This window comes from Harpia harpyja, chromosome 21 (assembly GCF_026419915.1).
Source record: "Harpia harpyja isolate bHarHar1 chromosome 21, bHarHar1 primary haplotype, whole genome shotgun sequence".
NCBI classification, from domain to species: domain Eukaryota; kingdom Metazoa; phylum Chordata; class Aves; order Accipitriformes; family Accipitridae; genus Harpia; species Harpia harpyja.
Window position 1 is genome coordinate 18,617,807 of NC_068960.1, and position 21,376 is coordinate 18,639,182.

Below are 21,376 nucleotides of genomic sequence, written 5' to 3' on the forward strand. Positions count from 1 at the left end.
GGGTGAGGAAGTCTGAATGTTAACTCTGAAACCTAGTGATATTTTAAATCAGCAAGAGAAAACATCTGGGTTGAAGGGGACGTTCTTAGGTGGTCAATACAGCTCTTTCCCTGTCCAAGGGTGGGGAAGGCTGGGAGAGTGTGTCCAGGTTTGCTGGTGGCACCACCGTCTGGGGGCAGCAGCTGTGACATGTGTGGGTGCAGGAAATCTGGGGACACAGCAGACAGAGGCTCAAGAGCACCGGCAGGGGTGTGGGCAGAGGAACTGCTGGCACTGCGAGCAACTGCAAGTGTTCAAGAACTGTGAGCTGGGCCTTGGCATTCTTGGTTTTGGTGTTTGTAAATGCACAGCTGCAGCTGCAAATGGCTCGCCCCTGTTTTGGGAGGGACAGCTGAGGTTTAGCTGTACCCTAGCTCCAGGTGAGGGTTTCAGGAGCACATGCTATCACCCTACCCTTCCACTGTGAATTATCTGGCTTGATCTGTTGGGTTTCAGTCTCAAACAGTGCTGTGATGGCCCCATTTTTTTCCCTGAGTGGCATAAGATGCTCTTGTGAATGCTGCTCTTTCTCTGCCCTCCTTCTGGGGGAAGCCTCCAGCTCTTCTGGACGAGATAGAAAGGGAGTTGCAGTCCCATTTTGATGTATAGACGAGGCTTTTTCTGCTTGGGCCGAGAAGTGCGTCCCTGCCTGTGCCTCCGCTGCACAGACTAGGGACCACAGAGGTGTTTGGCTTGGGAGGGAGCTGTTGAGAATGATCCTGTTTTGGGGTTGTGGGTTTTATTAATTGCTATGTGTCCATCCTAGCAGATGTGTCTTTATAGCAGAGAGACCCTGATTCTGCTTATCCCCCTCTTTTAAGCAAGTGAATAGCCTCTTTTGTAGGCAGGGAACATCTGTTACCTCCAGTGGAATCGGGCTTGAAGGATGAATTATGAGATGGACAAGTTGAATTAGCAGCTTGCCGCTGCCAAGAAGGGGAGTCTGCCTTGCCGCAGCCAGCACAGCTCTCGGTCGGAGCCTTGGCTGAGCCCGTTCAGCTCGCTAAGCCGGCAGTAAGTCCTGGGGAGGTGGCAGCGGAGAAGGTCACGTCTCTGGTCCAGAACGGCATGAAGGGGGTTGTTGGCATAGCAGGAAGAGTGAAGGAGGTCCGATGCCCAGATTTATCACCTTGCAGGAGAAATAAGCAGGGCTCCTCGTCTGGCACCATCTGTGAGCAGGCTTATCGCTGCTCAGGCATGAGACGAGTTACCTGCTCCTCTCCCTGCTGCTCTGATGCTGCCCCTGCAGCTCTTGTACCTCTCTTTCCCTCCATCTCCAGGGATATTGGTAGTGACAACTTCTCTAAAGCATTTAGAAATATGTGAAGGGAGGCATCATGGTATAAAGGTAATTAGCTTGTTAGGCAGGCTTTCCTGACGCTGCTGGGGAATTGCACTGCTATGGCTCTTGCATTGCATCCATCATCAGTGCTGGTGAGGTCTGTGGGCTTGTGTTCAGGCTCCTGCAGTCCTGCTGAGTGCTGTCCTGGCCCTGGTGAGACCCTGGCCATGATACTGGGGAGGCTGAAGGTTTTTTCCACTTCTGCTACTTGGAAAAGCATTGCAGCAACTCCACAGGGGACAGAAAGCTTGCGATGCCCACAGGCTCTGACTCACAGACTGCTGCCTTGCTCTGTGTCCACACTGCCCTGCACAGTGGGTTCCTGGGGAGCCCCAGCTGCACCCCAAGAGGTGAGCATGTGAGGCCAGGATGTATCAAGATGAGGTTGCTGGCTGATATGGCAGAGGGGTGGCTGCTTGTCAGCTGCACGGTCCAGATGCTCCCCTTGAGAAAGCCAGCAAGCCCTGGGACGTGTCCTTTTTGGCCCGCATTGGTATTTGGACAGTGACATCTATTAGCTGAAAAACATCCTTCTGTAAAAGAGAAGCTGGAAGTGCTAATTGAGGCACCATGTAGAAAGCGTTCACATAGGATTGCAACAAAAGAGGAAGGACAACTACTAGTTTGGTGTGCATAAAAGCTAATTTAAATCAGAGCTGGCTTTTGCTGAAAGAATTTAATTTCACTTAATTAACAATAACAAAAAGAAATCCTGGTTCTTATTTCACCCTGTGTTAAACTGTCTGAAAAAGCTGCCCTTCTCCCCTTGGTGAAGTTCTGTGCTTCCATCCTGCCTCTATGGCTAATACCTATGGGATTATCTGCCCTTCAGTCCATCCTATTTTATTTAATGCAAGCAGCTATTGCAGGTGGGCTTAGACACAGGATACCCTCACTCTGGAATTGCTTGCCTATTTGTGGTTGGGCTGAATCCCATTGCGAAAGGTGCCCCTAACATCCTCCATGGCCGTGTCTCGGGGATGGCACAGGACTGCCAAGCCCAGCGTGTCCCCTCCAGAGCAGGGGCAGCTCAGCCCTTAGCACGGGGCTTGGGTTGAGGAGCATTTGCTTGGCAGGTGGCTCCTCACAGGCTTGCTGCTCACATGCTTTGCCACTTATAGAGGCAGCCAAGGTCCCCCACGGTCCAGCTTTTAGCACCAGCACAAAGTGCGAGACGGTCCCTGCCCGGGGAGGTTCCTGTGAAACGAGAAGAGGCAGATTTGAGTCGCAGTCCAGAGCTTGGTGCCCGGAGAGGTGAGCCAGCTCATGGCAGGGCTGAACACTGGACCTGATGCACAAAATGCATCTGTGCCATTGCCAGCAGACACCCAGTCCCAGACCTGCTCCCTGGCACGGCATCGGAAGGGGCTGCCCAGGCCTGGCAGGCTGGCTGGGGGCTCCGCTCTCACTCCTGGGGGTGCAGTGGGAGGCTTTCCAGGCCAGCCCCATCCAGCTGTGTGCTGCACAGCTGCACACTGATGCTCTCCTTGCCTTTCGCTCTCGCAGAACAAAGTCAATTTTGTAGATGACAGTTTCCACCCTGGGCCTAAGTCTGTGGGATTCCCAGAAGGCGACAGCGTGCAGCAGAGGGTGAAACAGTGGCTGCGACCCCACGAAATCAACTGTAGCATCTTCAAGGACCGATCGGTGAAGTGGTCAGTGTTTCGGACACCCAGGCCCTCGGATATCCTGCAGGGACTGCTGGGAAACTGCTGGTAAGGGGGAGTGAGCTGGGCTGACACTCTCCTGCCCCTTCCTCCTTTCCCCCTGCTTCATTCAGCTCCAGATCAGACCTCTCAGCCCCCCTACTCAAACCCATTTATACCCCCAGGAGTGTACCCCATCCTCTGCCTCACCCCTTACCAAGCGGCTGCGGACCGCAGTCCCCTGTTCTGCACGGCTGGGCAGCTGCCTGCTGCCTGCCCGTGCCCCGCTGAGATCGTCCCACGTCCCATCCTGCCGGCAGGTTCCTGAGCGCCCTGGCTGTGCTGGCCGAGCGGCCGGAGCTGGTGGAGAGGGTGATGATCACGAGGACGCTGTGTCCCGAGGGTGCCTACCAGGTGCGGCTGTGCAAGGATGGCACGTGGACCACAGTGCTGGTGGATGACATGCTGCCATGTGATGAGTGCGGATACCTCCTCTTCTCGCAGGTCAGTGGCCCTGGAGAGGAGAGGGGTGCCGGGAGGGGATGGGCAGTGCTCCAGGGGCAGGGGGAGGCTCGACCCTGGCTCTCCCAGGAGAGGACTGATGGAGGCAGTTGGAAGAGGTACTGCTGTGGTTCGCGTGAGACCCCTACTCTGTGCTGCAATGGTCGTTTGCAGCTCGGGACCCTGCTTTTTGCTGCGCCCTTAAGACAGATGAATTCTCTGAGGCCATAACATAAATCTATTTAGGCCCCTTATGGCATTTTCCAGGCTGTGATGGAGAAGTTTCATTTGCAGTTGCTTTTCCCTCACTCCTCCCTGCACCACAGCCGCTTCACTTGCAGGGGAAGCCATCCTTATTCTTCACAGCAAAAGGAAAATATTTTAACCTGTGTGTTTTGCACTGCAAGGGGCTGAGAGAAAGCTGTTTCTTTCCTCTGCGGGGAGGTCTGGCAGCTTGGCTTTGCCAGGGAGGGACTGTGGAGAGGGAGGGGATCGCACGACAAATCAGCCTGTTTCGAGCCAGTGCCCAGTTGCTCTGAGCACACTCGGGTGGCATCTGCTAGGGTTAACAAAGCTCCCTCAGCTGCTTCAGGACGTCACTGCGCCCTGCCTGCCAGGCCCAGGGGCTCTTGCTGGGATCATGTCCATGAAGGAGACTGACTGAGAACGTCTTTATTGAAACTCAGGCGGCAAAATCTGCCAAACAAAACAAAGTGCCACTGTCAGGAGGAGACAGGGACCCAGGACTGTTGGGTTGGGCTTTGTTCTGCAAATCCTAATCCTCTGTTTTAAAATACACACAGCCCCCAAACTGCATCATGTGTAGATGTCAGGACAGGACTCTGGCTGGGGAAATGGGGCCTGAAGATAAGCATTTAGGGAACCTTAATGTCGGTACAACTTGAGTGGTAGCCTGTGCCCTCCGCAGCCTGGAGGTGGCCAAGTCCTGGGGCAACTGCTAATTGCGTCGGAGCTAACGGGGCAGCAGTCCTGGCGCGGTTGGCAGCGCTGGGTCCTGAGCCCTGCTTACCCCTGGCTCTGGGCAGAGGGGCAGGGGTCTGGGCAGGGGCTTCGTGCTGTGCAGGCACAGGTACAGTGCTGCCAAGCCTGGGCTGCCTGGCTGCTTTCTAAGCACAGTGGGTGGTCCCCCCAGGGACACTGAGTGGGGCAGAATGATTGCCAGCACTGCTGGAAAGTGGTCCTGTTAAGGAGAAACTTTGGAGAGGGGAAGAAGAAGGAGTCTGTGTCTACATTTTGCCTCTCGACAGACAGAGACAATTGAGATGCATTTCTTTATTTTCAGCATAAGATTTACCCTTTTTTTTTTCCCATCCATCTTTCCCCTCTTAAAAATTTCAAGTCTGCTTTTTTTTTTTTAAGATTGAAGGTTTTCACATGGGCTGGGCTTGCCTTGCCTTTTGTTTCCAGGGGCATCTGAATCGTGATGAGACGTTTCTGCCGAGTGTTTAGCTGTGTGAGCTGGATGCGAGGGCTAAAAAAGGAAAACCAGAGTTTTAAAAATAAAGGAAAATCAGGCTTTTACCTGAGCTCCCTGGCCGCAGCTGAGGCAGAAATAAACAACATGGATTTTGTTGAGTGAGGGACTCAAAAACTAGTGAAAAGCACTTGTAAACTTCACTGCACGGAAATCTTCACTGCCCTCCTTTCCTCTCCCAGCTCTTGGCTGCCACCTGTGAGTCGCACACAGTCACAGTGTACCAGTGCTTTTCCCCTGCTGCCCTCCAAGCACAGGTACTGAACCCAATTTGCTGGGGACGCAGAGGGCAGCAAATGTCTCCTTGCCTTCTGTCCTCATACACCTTCCTCTTCGCATCCTTGCTGCTTCCCCCCAGCCTCAACATGCCCAGGACAAGAGGTGAAGCACAGCTGGTGACTGCACCCTGCGGCATGCTGAGGAACTGTATCAGTGACTTGGACATAGTGGTAAAGGCTGCACCCTGAGCCTGCACTGCTGTGGCCGATAGAGGCTTTGCAAACCTCTGGGTGCATTAATGCAGCTTCTGCATTTCTTTCTGAATCTGTAATCAGCCTAGCGATCCCAAGAGCGATAGCCTGGCACCAGAGCAAAGGGACTCCAGGGAGAGCTTCCCCCCTGCAAAACTTGCATCGTGTTGTTACATCTTGCCCCTGTCCCTGTGCTGGAGTAGAGGACTCTGGTGGGTTGACCATGGCTGAACGCCAGGTGCCCACCAAAGCCGTTCTAACACTCCCCCATCCTCAGCTGGACAGGGGAGAGAAAATATAACAAAGGGCTTGTGGGTCGAGATAAGGACAGGAGAGATCACTCACCAATTACCGACATGGGCAAAACAGACTCAACTTGCGGAAAATTAACTCAATTTATTACCAATCAACCAGAGTAGGGTAATGAGAAATAAAACCAAATCTCAAAACACCTTCCCTCCACCCCTCCCTTCTTCCTGGGCACAACTTCACTCCCGGATTCTATACCCACCCCACTCCCCCCCCAGCAGCGCAGGGGGACGGGGAATGGGGTTTACGGTCAGTTCATCACACGTTGTTTCTGCCGCTTCATCATCCTCAGGGGCAGGACTCATCACACTCTTCCCCTGCTCCAGTGTGGGGTCCCTCCCACGGGAGACAGTCCTCCATGAACTTCTCCAACGTGGGTCCTTCCCACGGGCTGCAGTTCTTCACGAACTGCTCCAGCATGGGTCCCTTCCATGGCGTGCAGTCCTTCAGGAGCACACTGCTCCAGCGTGGGTCCCCCACGGGGTCACAAGTCCTGCCAGAAAACCTGCTCCCTGGGCTCCCCTCTCCACAGATCCACAGGTCCTGCCAGGAGCCTGCTCCAGCGCGGGCTTCCCTCGGGGTCACAGCCTCCTTCGGGCACCCACCAGCTCCGGCGTGGGGTCCTCCACGGGCTGCAGGTGGATATCTGCTCCACCGTGGACCTCCATGGACTGCAGGGGGACAGCCTGCCTCACCATGGTCTTCACCACAGGCTGCAGGGGAATCTCTGCTCCGGCACCTGGAGCATCTCCTCCCCCTCCTTCTTCACTGACCTTGGTGTCTGCAGAGTTGTTTCTCTTACATGTTCTCACTCCTCTCTCTGGCTGCCATTTCTGTCCATCCCAGCAACTTTTTTTCCTTCTTAAAAATGTTATCACAGAGGCGTTACCACTATCGCTGATTGGCTCGGCCTTGGCTGGTGGTGGGTCTGTCTTGGAGCCAGCTGGTATTGGCTCTGTCGGACATAGGGGAAGCTTCCAGCAGCTTCTCACAGAAGCCACCCCTGTAACCCCCCCCCCCAGCTACCAAAAACCAAGCCAATACAAGGACTTTGCCCGTCTGCCTGGGAGTTTTTGGAGCTTGTCCTTGAAACAGTGTCTCTGTTCCATGGGTGAAATCTGATGGGTCCCATGGCCATGTGTGCTCTAGGCAGCCTCCTCTGCCAAAGGTGTGTTGGTTTTGGTTTGCAACGGCATGTGAGTGAAAGGCAGCTGTTCCAGATGTGCTCGATATCCTCTTCCATTATTAAACCTTTTTAAATCCAGGTTGAAGCAGAAGGAAGGGACTGTTAGCTTGTGAGGGGGACACCCACTCCTGCTAGCCTGACTGCCTGGGCACCCCAGGGTGCAGCTCTGTCGGCATCCAGGCCTCTTGGACATTGATTCCAGGACGTTTTCCCAAGGGGAATTAAACTGTGCAAACAAAGCACTGAGCAGGTAGCGAACGGGGTCACCCTTGGCCTCATGCAGGCAAGCTCCTGGTGGCTTGGCCTTGCTGCTCCTGCCTCTCCGTCTCCATCGCAGGGGTGGGTGAGAGGGGCTTTGCCTTGTCTGTGCGTGCTGCCTTTGCTTTCCCATCTCCTGCCCAGGGTGGCTTGTGACACATTTCTTCCTCTTTCTGCAGGCCCAGAGGAAGCAGTTGTGGGTTGCCCTCATTGAGAAGGCGCTGGCCAAGCTTCATGGTTCGTACTTTGCCCTCCAGGCGGGGCGTGCTATTGAAGGCCTGGCTACACTAACGGGTGCCCCCTGCGAGAGCCTGATGCTGCAGGTCAGCTCCACTAACCCTCGCGAGGAGCCCATTGACACTGACCTCATCTGGGCCAAAATGCTGAGTTCTAAGGAGGCTGGGTAAGACGAGGCAGGAGGGTGCCGTGGCAGGAGCATGGACACTTGGAGAGGGGGGTGGGGGGTGCCGCTCTCATTTGTAGAGGCTCAGAGGAGAGGGGCTAGTACATTACCTAGGGTGGAGTCCACCACCCTTGGCACCCATCTGGAGCATTGGTAGAGCTTCTCCTCTAAGCTCTAAGAAATTATTTCTCCTTTGTTTAATTTTCATATGAAATTAAAATTCTGGTGAACTTCCCTGTGCACGTTTACTGCTGTCTTGCAGGAGTTCTGAGGTGGCTGGCATTGAGCCCACTTGCTTTGCTTTGAGTTTTGTTGTATTGTTAAGTGCTTGACCCTGCACGTGTCTCCCACCCATACGTGGCGTCTTTGCTGGCCATACCTGGGCATGACTATAAGCAGTCTATACGAGACAAAGCAAAAGCAAAGACCTCTTATCACTCCGGCCGGAGGACCAGGAGGGCAGTTAGGCTGGCTGAAGGCAGGGTTGCTCCTGCCAGCCTGCAGTACAGGATCACACGGGAGGCTGATAGGTCCCAGCATGTGGTGTCCCCCAAGCCTGGCTGGTGCAGACCTCCCGCCCCAAATAGCCTGTCCTCACCCCTGCAGAATGGGCCAGCTGCCTGCAAAGTGGAGGCAGACATACCGCTTGCCTTTCTGTGTGGCTGAGCCGTGCCAGCCATCAGAGATGGGCAGGACCTCAGGGCCTGGTAGAAAACGGGTGAGGTTTGGGCAAAGCTCCACTGTGCGTGGACAGAGCTTTCAGCCCTGCAGGTGAGGGTACTGCTCAGAGAAGCTCGCCACGGAGCCTGGGCTCAAGCATGCATACGAGCAGGTGGAGGGAGCTCACTGCTGCCCAGGCAGAGCTTTGGCCAGTGGGGCTGGGGCACTGCTCTAGGGAGGTTTACAGCGTTGCTGCAGAGAGGAAATATCCAGGACCCTCCTTGGGGGTGAGTCTGTCCCATGCCTCGAGCAGTAGGGATGAGCTTCTCCCCCATACCAGGCCTGGCAGGACACTGAGGGTTTTGCTGTCCCCTGTGCAGGTTCCTCATGGGCGCGTCCTGTGGCGGAGGCAACATGAAAGTGGACGATGTGGCCTATGAGAGTATGGGTCTGCGTCCACGGCATGCCTACTCCATCCTGGATGTGCGGGATGTCCAAGGCTTCAGGTGAGTTCGGGGTGGAGGCCGGTGTGGTACAAGAGACATTCCTGCCAACAGCCTGAGCAGAAACCCTGGGGACAGGTAATTGAGTGCATGCTAGACAAGACCTCAGGGACTCTTCAGTGTTCCATCCTCATGGCCAGCAAGGGCTGTTTCTCCATCCCAGGGTATCACATAAATGCTGTTGTTGTATAAGCTGTGCTTGCCTGGAACTGGCTCCACGTCCAGGGCCGCTCTGCTCCAGGACGCCCTGTGGTGCAGAATGGTTCACCTGGTCTTACAAGACACAGAGGATTGAGTTGAGCTCTTTCAACTCAATGAGGCAGTGAGGGCATCCTTCTCACCTGTGGAGGGGGGGGGATAGAAATGGGTTCTGCCTCTGACAGCCTGGGTGCTGTATGCCCAGTTTTCAGCCATGTCACACTCGGCAGCCTCTTCCCTGCTGAGCCCTTTCCCTGCAGTGCCTGGCTGGAGGCCCTTTGGGCAAGGAAGGGCAGAGGGAGCTGCAGCAGGTCCGGAGCTGCAGGACGAGGGCATCTGGGGCCACGGTGGGGGTGGCAAATTAGGTCTAGGATGTTGTGAGGGCTTTGAAAGGCAGAGGCAGAAGTGACATGGTGCCCTCTGTGGGGGGCTGGCTGGGTCTGTGGAGCTGGGAGAGCATCTCAGAGGTGACCTTCCTTGTGCTCCCCTTCCTTCTGGGCCTCTGACACCCTTTTTCCCCTTCCCCCAGGTTACTGCGGCTCCGAAACCCCTGGGGCCGCTTCTCCTGGAACGGCAACTGGTCCGATGAGTGGCCACACTGGCCAGCTCCCTTGCGTCATGATCTGATGCCCCATGGCAGCAGCGAGGGCGTCTTCTGGATGGAGTACAGCGATTTCATTAAGTACGGTAGCGCCCAGGAGGCAGAAGCTGTGGGGCGGGAAGCCAGGCAGGGGACACAAAATGGGACATAGGGCTCAAGATGGGGCAGGCAGGACCGGGCATCCCCGGGGGGGTGTGGGTGACCTGCCGGTGCCTGCTGTTCCCGGCTGCGTGAGCTGCAGCATGCTGGGGTGTGGGGGCAGAGCAGTGTACCCACAGAGGACCCCACCGGGGCTGAGCCCAGCTTCCCCACAGGTACTTTGACTCCGTGGATATCTGCAAGCTCCATTCGGACTGGCACGAGGTGCGTGTGCAGGGCATGTTCCCCAACAAGGCCAACGGGCCGGTGACGGTGACATCGCTGACAGTGTTGGAGCGTGCCGCCCTGGAGTTTGCCCTCTTCCAGGAGGGCAGCAGGTGAGCTGGGCAGCGCACAGGCTGCAGGCAGTGACCCAGACCCAAGAGGAATCCCAAACACATCGCCCTCTCACCCTGTGCCATCCCGCGGTGTCACAGAGCTCAGGGATGGGCCCCCAACACCATTTCTCCAATTCTCAGGGTCTGCTCGTGTTTTAGCCAAAACCCAAGACCTGAATGTGTGCTGGTTCCTGGGGCTGGATACTTGGGGCAATGGGAGGACTCTTCCTCTGCATCTGCCGTCCTGCCCGTGGCCTCCATGTGCTTTGCGGGGCAGCGCTTGGGTGACGTGTGACCCTTCTCCCCCTCCCGGCACAGGCGGTCGGACACGGTGGACAGTCACTTGCTGGATCTGTGCATCATGGTTTTCCGGGCCACCTTCACCAGCGGAAACAAGCTGAGCCTGGGCCGACTGATGGCTCACAGCAAACGAGCTGTCAAGAAGTTCGTCAACTGCGACGTCATGCTGGAGCCGGGCGAGTACGCTGTTGTGTGCTGTGCCTTCAACCACTGGAGTGTCACCCTGTCAGGCCCTGCCGCCGCCCAGGGTAAGGGGCTGGGCTGCCCTCCCCACAGTGATGCTGGCGGAGGCCTTGGGGGAGGCAGAGGTGGCAAAGCCCTTGATCTTCACCGTGGGGACCTTGCTGGGGGTGGAGGTTGCCTGCACATGCAGTAACCCAGCAGCACCCTGCTCCTGAGGGTTGTGGGCTTGCTGACAGTCTCACTGATCCCCCCGTTCCTCCGTGTGTCTCCACAGCATCCAGTCCCACCAGCAGCCGGCCAGTCACCGATTATTCCAGCTATATCCTGGCCATCTACAGCTCCCGCCTGGTGATGGTGGAGCAGGTGGAGGCGCAGCCCACCACGCTGGCAGATGCCATCATCCTGCTGACCGAGAACAAGGGCGAGCGCCATGAGGTGGGTGTGGATGGCACAAGGCAGGGGCTGGCCTCCCCGTGGCTGCGCTGGGGAGGGGGGTGATGCTGCCAGCGGGAGCCCGGACCCTGCCTCTGCTGTGTCCTCAGTCTGGCAGGAGTGGGGCAGGGCTGTGCCAGAGCTGGCTGCCACCTAGTCCACTCCTACTCCATGGATGCCCACCCCCTTTGCTCCTTGGGGCAGCATGGGGTACCCCAGCAGATGGGCAGCCCTTGGCTAGAGGTGGAAGATGCTGGTCCAGTGGTTGGGATTTGGAGACGGGTGCCCGGAGGCTTCACACCCCTGACCCTGCTGTTTGCCCCAGGGCCGCGAGGGGATGACCTGCTACTACTTGACGCACGGCTGGGCAGGGCTCATTGTGGTGGTGGAGAACCGGCACCCCAAGTCCTACCTGCACGTCCAGTGCGACTGCACCGACAGCTTCAACGTCGTCTCCACGCGTGGCAGCCTCAAAACGCAGGACAGCGTCCCCCCCCTGCACAGGTCCGGGGTAGGCAGGGGTGGGTCAGCGGGGGGCTGCCCAGCGAGGGCAGGCAGGTGCTGGCAGGAGGCTTGGAGCAAGGCAGAGCCTGGGGCTGGCAGGGAGGTGTGGGCACTGGGGTGACAGGCAGGGGATGGGATTGCCGAGGCAGAGGCAGCTGCCTGGCCCTGAGCCGGTCCCTCTCTTCGCAGGCAGGTGTTGGTGATCCTCTCCCAGCTGGAGGGTAACGCCGGCTTCTCCATCACCCACCGCCTGGCGCACCGCAAAGCCACCCAGGCCTTCCTCAATGACTGGATGTCGACGAAGGGCACACACAACCCGCTGCTGACGCCCGAGGTCGCCGGGCTCCATGGCCCCCGGCCCCTATGACAAAGCGCCTCCCCCTCCCCGCTCCGCTCCCCTGTTATTTTCACCGAGTCTCTGGCCTGGGGTCGCCCCCCGAGCTGTCAGCGCTGAGCCGTGGGACGGAGCCGGAGCATCACACCCAGCACTTTGCCCTGCAACACAGGGCCGGGGCGAACTCTCAGGGCCAGGACCAGCTCTGCCCACTGCCCCCCGCCCTGGCACCGCCGGCCCCCCACGCGCTTTATGAGGAGCGGCTGGGGGCACGGGGCCATCTCAGGATCCCACCTGCCCCATACCTGTGCTGGGGCCCGGTGCCCTCGGCCTGCCCCGGGCATGCAGCAGGGGGCTGCGGGAGATGGGGGGGGGGCTGGAGGTTGCTGTCAAGGCCCTTCCCAGGCACCACGCTCAGGACTCTGCCCCCTCCCGCAGCGCCAGGGCCCTGGCGCTGCAAAAAAAAAAGAATATACCTCTGACGTCTGTCCGTCTGTATGACCCTCCGTCTGTCCCTGGCCCTTCCCACTGTCTTGTTCCCCTCATCGTCTGCTGCCAGGACCAACATGGCACCGAGGTACTGTAGCTGGGTCGGGGGGTGCCGGGGTCACTGCCATGGTGCCACCCGTGCTGGCTGCTCGTGGCAAGGATCTGCTGCAGTGCCTAGACCCCCATCCACCTTGCCTGTCCCAGGTGCCGGGTCTGGGGAGGAGAGGGTGCTGGGTTGTTTTGGAAAGCTGCCACTGCGGGGTTTTCACCGCACCTCGGGGTGAAATGCAGAGGCGCCCTCCTCCACCGCTGCTCTGGGGCGGGGAGCGGGGCCACGGGGTGATGGTCAGAGACCCCCCCCTCAACTCATCACACAAGTGTTACTATGCAAAGGCGGCCGCTGAAAGCAGTGCCTGGAGAGAAGCCATGCGTCCCGAGCTGGGCTCAGCCCCCCCGGGCACTGCCCTGTGGGGGCCTCCCCCCTCCCCGTGCCCTGTGGAGGTGAGGGGTGAAGGGCAGCAGGTACGGACCCGGGGTTCGGCTTTACCATGTTGCCATGTGCCGGGGGTGGGGGGCCTGATTTTGTGGGGGGAAGCAGAGACCCCCATCCTTCAGAGGCCAAGTCCTGTGGAAGGTAGTGAGCACAAGGTGAAGGCTTGCAAGAGCCTCAGGGTGCCGCTGGCCCCAGCGGGTGCTCCGTGGCGGGGACTGACCCCCACGGTTTCAGGGTGTCATGGCTCTCCGGCTTGGTGCGGGCGTGCGTGTGTATGTGTGTGTACGTGTGTGTGTGTGTTTTGGGGGTCCCCCAGTGTTACCCTCTCCTTCCCAAGCTGTGTAGACCTGCAGCTCAGGGGTGGGGTGGGGTGGGAGATGCTGGGCCCTGTTCTGGCAGGGACCATGCTGGAGGGCAGCCTGCGCCCCAAACCCTGTGCCAGGCTGGGCAGGGGGAGTTGTGGGGTGTGGGGTTTGCCCAGCGTGTCCCTCTGTGTCCCCACGGGGTGGGCGGGGGGGGGTGGGCTGCCCTGACACCTTCCCGGCCCCCCCAGCCGGGGCTGCTGAGCCAAGCTCTGTCCGTATTTTTGTTTGTTGATCTGTTTTCTCTTCCCTGCTCCTTCCTCCTCGGGATGATTTGTCCTTCACTTTTTTTTTCCTCTCTCTGTCTTTCTGAGCTGTGAATATTTTTAACCCTGTAAATACTGTCCAGCTCTTAAGAAACATAGGATATTTTATCAATTGTAAATCAGATCCGTAATCCCTGTATGATATGAATTATCCATGGGTGGTTTTCAAACTCAGGTTCTGATGGACCAAATAAAGTTTTGTTTTTTACTGAAGCTGCCTGGTTTTGCTGTGCTGGGCTGTGGCACCGGGGGGGGGGGGACGGGGGGACAGGACGGTGGGGAAGGGGTGCCGGCCGGCACTCGGCTGTAAGATTTTGGGGTGCAAGCAAAGAGTTGAAGCCATTTCTATGGAGTGGTGGGCATCCCTTGGTGCCCTGAAAGTAGAGCTGAGCACAAAAAAAGGCTGAATTTGAGTTTCAGGTTTCTTTAGCTGCGCTTCGGGGCGCGGGGGGCCGGGAAGGGCCGCGCAGGGGTGCGGGAAGGGGCGAAAATAAAGCAAAGTCCAGAAACTCCTGTAAACCGAGCGGCAGCTGCCCTCTCCCGGGGCCGAGCAGGGCTGCGTTGCGGCCGGGAGAGGGCAGCCGCTGCCTGCCCGCTGCTGCCGCCCGGCCGGGGCAGCGGCTCCGGCTCCCCGGGGGCGTCCGGAGCTTGGCTGGGTACCGGGGCCGGCGTGAGACTCCAGGTCCTGGCCAGGGTCGAGCACCAGCCGGTGGACAGGGCACCTCCTGCCTCAGTTTCCCCATCCGCATCACGACGGGCTCCGGGATGGCCGAGAGGTGTGACGGCGCCAGGGCCACGCTCGGTGCATCACCGACACCGTGCTCGGGTTGGGGACGAAGGAGCAGCTTCTCCATCCTCACCCCCACCCAGGGCAGCACCCATCCTCCCTCCCGCCTCCCCGTTTGGGCCGGGGGCGAGGCAGGCTGGCGCTGGGGAGAGCTTTCCGGCTGAGCGGAGGCGGCCGGCTGCGTGCCAGCCCGCTCTCGCCCGGGGTGGGCACCTTGAGACCAGTAGGGAGAGACAGAAGGAGAGGATTTCGGTCTTTCTTACAGCAACTTGTAATAGATTTTTCCGGGCGAAACATCTTTGCATTCAGGAGGCCCTGTCACAAGCCATCAGCCTCAGCCGGGGAGAAACAGATGGAGAGTTAATTTTGGCGGGGAGGGCACTGCCACGCTCCCCTCCTCTCCCCTCAGTCTGTTCAGGGAGAAGAAACATGTCGGCAGAGGCAGGGTTTAACCCTCACGGCGCGCAGCCCCTTGCCCTCGCCTCTGCGGGCAGGCTTGCCTGCGTGGGCCCTGCCCGGTCCCTCCCGGGGATGGGGGGTGAGTTGTGGGGCTAAAACCGCTGCCCATTGCCACCACGGGGGTGCCCCCACGCGTGAATGGGGTTCCCCTCCCCCAACCCGGCTCTGTGCTGCTCAATGCCAAGGACGCACTTGGACTTCTCAGCCCAGTGGCCTGGTGGTGGCCCTTGTCATGATGGTGGCTGCGTGGCCAGCCCAGGCGGGCAACCGCCTCCTGCCTTCCCCACGGGCCACGGCTCTCCAGGGCCACGTCTCGGCGAGCCCAGCCAACGTGCCGAGGGCAAATCCTGCCATGCTGGGCGCTCGGCAAGGCAGCACCCGGTGCAGCTGGGGACACTCGGGCACCGGGTGGGCTGGTGCGTGGAGGGGACAGCATCTCCCAGGCGCAGGTGCATGGATGGCAGCGATGCTGCCCGTGACCCTGAGCCACTGGGATGCTGCGGGGAGCGCTCAGGACACCCCCAGGGTCACCGACTGGGCTGAGAGCAGTGGTGTGGCCATGGAAGGGATGGAGGTGAAATCAAATTATAATTGTGTGTGATTCACAAGGGTTGAACCAGCATTAACTGCTTTATAATTACATATAATTGTGTGTCAAAAGATAAAATTGTATTTGACACATCAGCTTCGGAGCACTGTGTTGCTTCGTCAGTAAATTTGTCATCCCTTGACCCTGTCACGTCTTAAGCCTGAGGTCTGAAGGGGGAGGTAGGGATGGACAGTGAGAGCCGTGGGTCAGAAGGGAAGGAAGGACAGAAGAACGGACAGCAGGACGGGGGGGAGATGGAGGGAGAGTGCTGTTGTACCCACCCGTATGAACAGCAGAAAGGCTGGAGCACGTGTGTGGCAACGAAGGCAGCAAGCAGGCAGGAGCTGTCCTGCCAGACCCTGACACGGCTGTAAGACCCCAATCAAGGGGCTGTGGCTACAAAAAGCCAAGTGACGGCACAAGTCACCCCCGGGGATGCCAGGTCATGCTTGGTGGGGCAAGCTGCTGTGGGCACGTGAGCCCACCATGCTGCCTGCCGCTCCTGCTGCCCATTGCTCTGGTCCCCTCCACGTGCAGGGTTGATGCTGCTCGTCCCTGGGCAGCCATGAGGATGCTCGGGCAGGCGAAGGCATTTGCCGTCCCATGTCCCATCGGCGCGCTCACCACCCCTTGACCCGCCAAGCCTGTGGGTGTCTCCCAGGGCCAGAGGTGGAAACGTGGGTCCTTGCTGCGGGATCCAGGAGGGTGCTGGCCGCTCGTCAGGCCCTGGCACCGGCACTGCCGGTGCCCCGTGGCTGCGCCGGGGCTGCATGGGGAGGGGGCATGTCGGGGAGCAAGGGCTCGAGCGCTCTCCGTGATTCACTCTGACTATAATGGGAGCTGCTGGTGAATATTTTATGGCTCCCACAGGGCAGATAGAACATATTGTGCATTTTACGCCACAAATCTCCGCCTAGAGACAGAAGGAGGCTTAAAAAAGAGCAGCACCAGCGCTGCGTCGGGCTGGAGGGGGGCAGAGCTGCAGCGCCGGTGCCAGAGCAAGATTTGCAAGGGCATCGCTGCCCACCCGTGCCACCCTCCCCAGGGTGCGCTCATGGGTGCCCTGAGCCCAGCATCATCCCGGGCAAGGAGGATGTTTTGCAGCCGCAGGAACAGGCCGCTGCCGAAATGCTCTGCAGTGGCTGCGGCTGCCAGGCCGGCTGCCCGCGGCCAGGCCTGCCTGCTCTGCGGCTCTGCGGCGCAGGCAAAGTGCTTTGCCCGGGGCCGAGTGCTGCGGGAGGGGGCCCTGCCTGCACCGCTGCTGCCTGCGCTGGGGTCTGCCTTCCCCTTCGTCAATAATGCAGTCCCTGCCCCGGACTGCCCGCCGGCACTGCCCGCAATAATGGATCGGGGATGTGAGTAACGGCCCCAGCTCAGCTAAGCAGGAGGCTCTGCACCCCCCCATCCACCCCCCCCGGCCCCCTCCTCATCCTCGGCTGAGTCGGATGCTCTGCCAGGAGCTGGCGAGCAATGGAGGAGCCGTCACCTTCGCATGCGGCAGCGGCTGCCTGCTGCTGCTCAACTTGCGGACCCCAGGATGGAGTTTTGGGGGGGCTGCCAGCAAGGAAACCCCATGCCCACCCTGGCAGCCCCCCCAGAGGGAGCGGGTGCTGCTGGGGCCAGGGCTCCTGGCCAGTCCCACTCAGCAAGGACGAATGGCCCGGCCGGCACCGTCACCATGTGCCAGGATGGTGGCTCAGGGTGGGACTCCATGTTTGCAGGGGCGAGCTCTGGGTGCCGGGGTGCTCATCCTGCTCCCCTCGAGCACGCCCCGCTGCCTGGCAGGCAGGGAGCCATTAGAGAGATCGCCGGCAGCTGCCTGCGCTGACTTGGTCTGGGCTGGAGCCGGGGGAGGCAGCTCGGAGTCTGGCAGTGGGGCGGGGGGGGAGAAGGAGGATGTAGGTGCAGGCACCAGGGGATCAGGGCCAGCCCACAGGTGCCACTGTGGGTGCTGAGCAGCCCTTTGCTCCCCCCACGGGTGCCACTGTGGGTGCCGAGCAATCCTTTGCCCCCCCCACCTTGGAGATCCCCAGCTCCCCACACAGCCACCACCCAGCAGGGTGAGGACCTGATGCTTGGGGCCAGTTGGACCTTCAGGTGGGGGAGAACCCCCTGAGGTCTGGGTCAGCCCTGGGCACCCCCCCACTGCCCTGGGGACAGCCCCCCGGCCCCCCGACATGGCCATGCAGGCAGCGGGGGGCGGAGGGGGGGCAAGCAGCCACCACAGAGGGCCAACCTGGGCCCCTGCTGCATCATGGACCACCCCCCCCCACGTTCCCAGCTCTGATGGGTGAGGGGAGCCCTCCAATGTCTCCCCCCCCACCTCGAATGGGAGTACGGCAGAGCTGAGTGGGGGGAGCTGCTGTGGGGTCCTCACCTGGGGGGGTCACGGTGGCACATGGCCAGGTGGCTTCATAGCAGGGCTGCAATGGCATCCTGGGGGATGACAACTGTGCTGTCCCCCAGCTGGGTTTCCCCAGGGACGAAGTTCAGGAGATGACACAGGCACTCGCCCCATCTGGACCATGAGCATGGGCAGGCCATGGAGAAGACTTTGCCAGGATGAAAAGGAAAGCTGTGATCCAGAGCGGCTCCTCTCGTCCTCCTGCCCGACCTCTCCATCCGAAGGCGGGTGGGCAAGTGGCTGCACCGGGGGCCGGGGCCGGCTGGCACAGCTGGGGCTGCGGCAGCCACGTCGCCCAGGCTGTCACGGGTTGGGCTATCGAATCTGAAAGCAATTAAAGCCATCATCAGTGCTCGCTCGGGGCTGGCTCCAGGCTGCAGGGAAGCTGCCACAACAGATCATGTGCTCGATGCTGCTGGCCCGAGGACCCGGCTCAGCCCCGCGCCTGCTCCCACCCGTGCCCCGGCACACACCGGTGCCAGCCCTGGCCAGCACCCATGCAGGGGAGGACAGGGCAGGGCAGGGCAAGAGGCCACGGTGAGGGGCCACGCGGCATCCCCGCCGCTTGCTCTCGGTGCATCTTGGATGGGGTCCTGCTACCCGGGGGCTCGGCAGAGGGGCTTGGCCACCAGCTCTTGGCCACAGTCGCCATCGCCACATGCTTGCTGTGACAAGGAGATGGCAGCGTGGGGCAGCAGGACGGGATGGCTCAGGGGTGTTCCCGTGGGTGCTGAGGAGGGCTCAGCACCCTGGTGCTCTCCATTGGGGCACAGTGGGGCTGGGTTGGGCACTGCTGAGACCTGCCTGCACTGGCAGCTGCCTCCACCGGCGGCTTTTCCCAGCTGGAGCCCATGGCCCACGGCTCCATGTCCCACGGCACGTGGGCATGATGGGGACAGCCCCAGCAGGTCATACCCTGGGGCGGGGGACAAGAAGGAGCAGACCCTGACCCGGGGAGCTGCTGAAAGCGGGGTGGGTGATGGAGGGGTGCTGCAAAGAGCCCGTCCCTGGGGTGAGGAGGGGGCTGTCACCGAGCCCCTTCCACCCCGACAGCCCCTCTCCCACCGACAGGGAGTGGTGCCGGGCTCTGCCGTCCCACCCCCCCCCCCCCATTTTGGTGAGGCTGTGGCTGCCTGCCCACGGCCCCCAGCTCAGGGCCTGATCCATGCGCTCCAGGAGCAGCTCCTGGGGCTAAAACCGTCCCCGTGCTCCCGCCGGGGCACGTCAGGGCGGGAGGTCCCCCCTCCTCGGGCACCGCACAGTTAAGCAGAAGTTTGCTGGTACGGAAGTTGCACATTGTCTTGAGGCACATTTTCTGTTTTTTCACTTGTGAAATATTTCTGTCAGAACCAGTTAATGTACAAATTAGCAGCGGTGGTCTCTCTTACGTCTTCTGACTCACTAATTTGACAGGGGGTGTTTTGGTGGCGGAGCTTGCTCTTGACAGGCAAACGGGAGGTCAGAGACCCGCAGGGGGAGGAGGCACCGAGCCGCGGCTTCCCAGGGGTCTTCTCCTTCCTAGCCCACCCCACCGCTCCCGTCTAGTCATGTCTGGCTGGAGGAGTTGAGCTTGGGTTTGGGGTTTTTTTTTTAACCAAATGCATTTCCCCCCCCAAAAAGCCTCCTGTGCTAGGTAAGGACATGGGAAGAGAGCCCAGGGGTGGGGGTTATGCTTTTGGGGTCCTGCAGGCAAACCCGAGGTGCATGGCAGGAGTGAGCCGGCACAAGGAGGAGACATGGGCATAGAGAGGGCCCCCCTGCACTACAGCTGTGTCCTTCACCTCCCTGAAGCCAGGTCACTCCTGGATCTCCAGCTCCGCCTTTGCAGGATGACACCCCCCCCCCGCAACAGCCCCATCCTCCTCCTGCCATTAGAGAGAACCTAATTGATGCTCATGTTATCTCTGCACACCATCCCTCCACCCCAGCTTATCGATGAACCAAGGGGCTGCATAGCCCATTTTTAAATCTCTGTCAGCGTAATTGGGATGTTAAGGGGGGGGATGACACGCACCGCTGCCTGGGAGGCTGGAGGCACCGGCTGGGCATCACAGCAGTGGAAGGGAGCGTCCAGAGACAGCCGTGCCCAGGAGACACAGCCCCAGCATTGAGCAATGCTCAGGACCATGTCATGCAATCTGTCCCCGGGCTAGAGGCTCACACGACAGATGGACCTCACGCCATGCCCAGGAGGTCAGCAGCTCTTTGGGCCATGGAGGGATGTGTGCTAAAAACCACCAGCCTCTGCTCGTGCCACCCTCCTCTGATGTCCAGGGACTGAGAGGGACTGCAGCGAGTTGGCCCAGGACGGAGCTGGACAAACATGGCCAACTCCTGACCACGCTCTTGCTGGAGCCATGGTCTCTCCAGCCATGGTCTCCTGGCCATACAGCTGCTGGGGGCTGGAAATGAACCCAGGAAAGTGACCACCACCGTGGGAAGGGCAGCTCAAGAGCACACTCGTGCAGCCCCATGTTTTCCTCATTTCCCCTCTTTCTACTGATGTTTGCTGAGGGCTTTTTTGAGGGTTGAGCTCTCCCTGCTCATCAAGTTTACTCCTAAAGACATAAACCCACCCATCCACCCTGGATGGTGGTGTTGCGTCCTGTGGCCAGCACCCACCCGCATGTACCAGACGCCTGCAAAATCCTCCCTTTTTGGGTCAGACAGGGTGCCTGGGTGACCAGATCTGGTGTTTCACATCAGGGCAGCACCCTGAAGAGTTTTGAGCTGTGGCATCCTGCAAAGGTCTCAAACCAGCCAGACTGAGTGGTCCTTACCTCCCCTGACATTCAATTCCACCTTCAACCATTCTGTTCCCAGACTGGACCCCCGAGATGTTGCCCGGTAAGATTGAGACACCAGGCTCCAAAAGCAACAGTTGAGAAAACCAGTTTTATACCACACTGCATAGAAAGAGTGGCTCAGCCCAGCCTCTTCCAGGAGCCCCTTGGCAGCAGCATCAAGTCTGGAAAGGAACTGGGAACTCCCAATTCCCCTTTCTGAATGAAGAAATGGAAGTTGGCTTTCCAGGGATGACTGTGTGCCCAGCTGGCAGACGCAACCGGTCTCTGGTTATACTGGCGAGGATGCCCAGAGTGGTTACTCGCACAGCCCCACACCACGACATGTAGTGGCTCATGACCTTCGAAGAAACTGCTGCAGCATCAGTACCCTCCTTTTCCCGACATGGCCAGCTTCGCCATGAACCTGCCCATGCCAGACGGCACAGCAACCACCCCAGCGCCTCTTGGCAGCTTCATAGAGATCTTGCACTTCTCCCCATACCTGAAAAGTCCCCACTGGTAGTGAGCTGGCACGAAATCCACCCTGCTTAAAACAAGGAAAGCTGCCTGCTACATCTACAATTTTCTAGCTTGCTTTTGGCAAGAGTATTTGGACAGATGAATGGGAGAGAGCTCTGGATTAACACAACAGCTGTCCCTCTCAGCCAGATCCAGGTCTCCTTGAGGCCACCCGAGATGCCACATCACGGCAGGGTATCAGTGCAATGGAGAGACCCTGAGGAATTGCTGCCCGGGGCACAGGGCAGTGGCTCGAGGAGGGCTCTGCGCAGGACTCGCGGTAGCTTTTGGGGGCTGCAGGGGAGCTCTGGTGGGGAGCAACCCATCTGCAGGAGGGCCTGGCATGGTTGGAAAGCAGAGACAGCTCAGACCTGATGGAAAC

The 21,376-nt window shown here is 59.4% G+C and overlaps 1 protein-coding gene and 1 long non-coding RNA gene across 12 annotated transcripts in view; one reads left to right on the forward strand and one right to left on the reverse strand.

Annotated features, from left to right (window-relative positions):
- The window catches only part of CAPN15 (calpain 15), a 61,407-nt gene extending 47,744 nt beyond the window's left edge, over positions 1-13,663 (forward strand). For 10 of the 11 annotated variants that reach the window (XM_052772455.1, XM_052772454.1, XM_052772451.1 and 7 more), the window contains 10 exons: positions 2,888-3,096; positions 3,348-3,531; positions 7,426-7,649; positions 8,690-8,815; positions 9,540-9,692; positions 9,926-10,087; positions 10,406-10,635; positions 10,845-11,005; positions 11,328-11,506; positions 11,696-13,663. In XM_052772455.1, the coding sequence (XP_052628415.1) occupies positions 2,888-3,096; positions 3,348-3,531; positions 7,426-7,649; positions 8,690-8,815; positions 9,540-9,692; positions 9,926-10,087; positions 10,406-10,635; positions 10,845-11,005; positions 11,328-11,506; positions 11,696-11,873 (1,806 nt within the window). In that variant the 3' untranslated portion in view covers positions 11,874-13,663. Of the gene's footprint in view, positions 1-2,887; positions 3,097-3,347; positions 3,532-7,425; positions 7,650-8,689; positions 8,816-9,539; positions 9,693-9,925; positions 10,088-10,405; positions 10,636-10,844; positions 11,006-11,327; positions 11,514-11,695 lie in introns of all 11 variants that reach the window. The other variant, XM_052772453.1, reaches the window with a different exon arrangement.
- A 4,077-nt stretch (positions 13,664-17,740) lies between these two features.
- LOC128134958 (uncharacterized) overlaps positions 17,741-21,376 on the reverse strand; it is a 32,308-nt gene continuing 28,672 nt past the window's right edge. The window contains exon 4 of the long non-coding RNA XR_008232886.1: positions 17,741-18,013. This is a non-coding gene — a long non-coding RNA (uncharacterized LOC128134958). The remainder of the gene's footprint in view (positions 18,014-21,376) is intronic.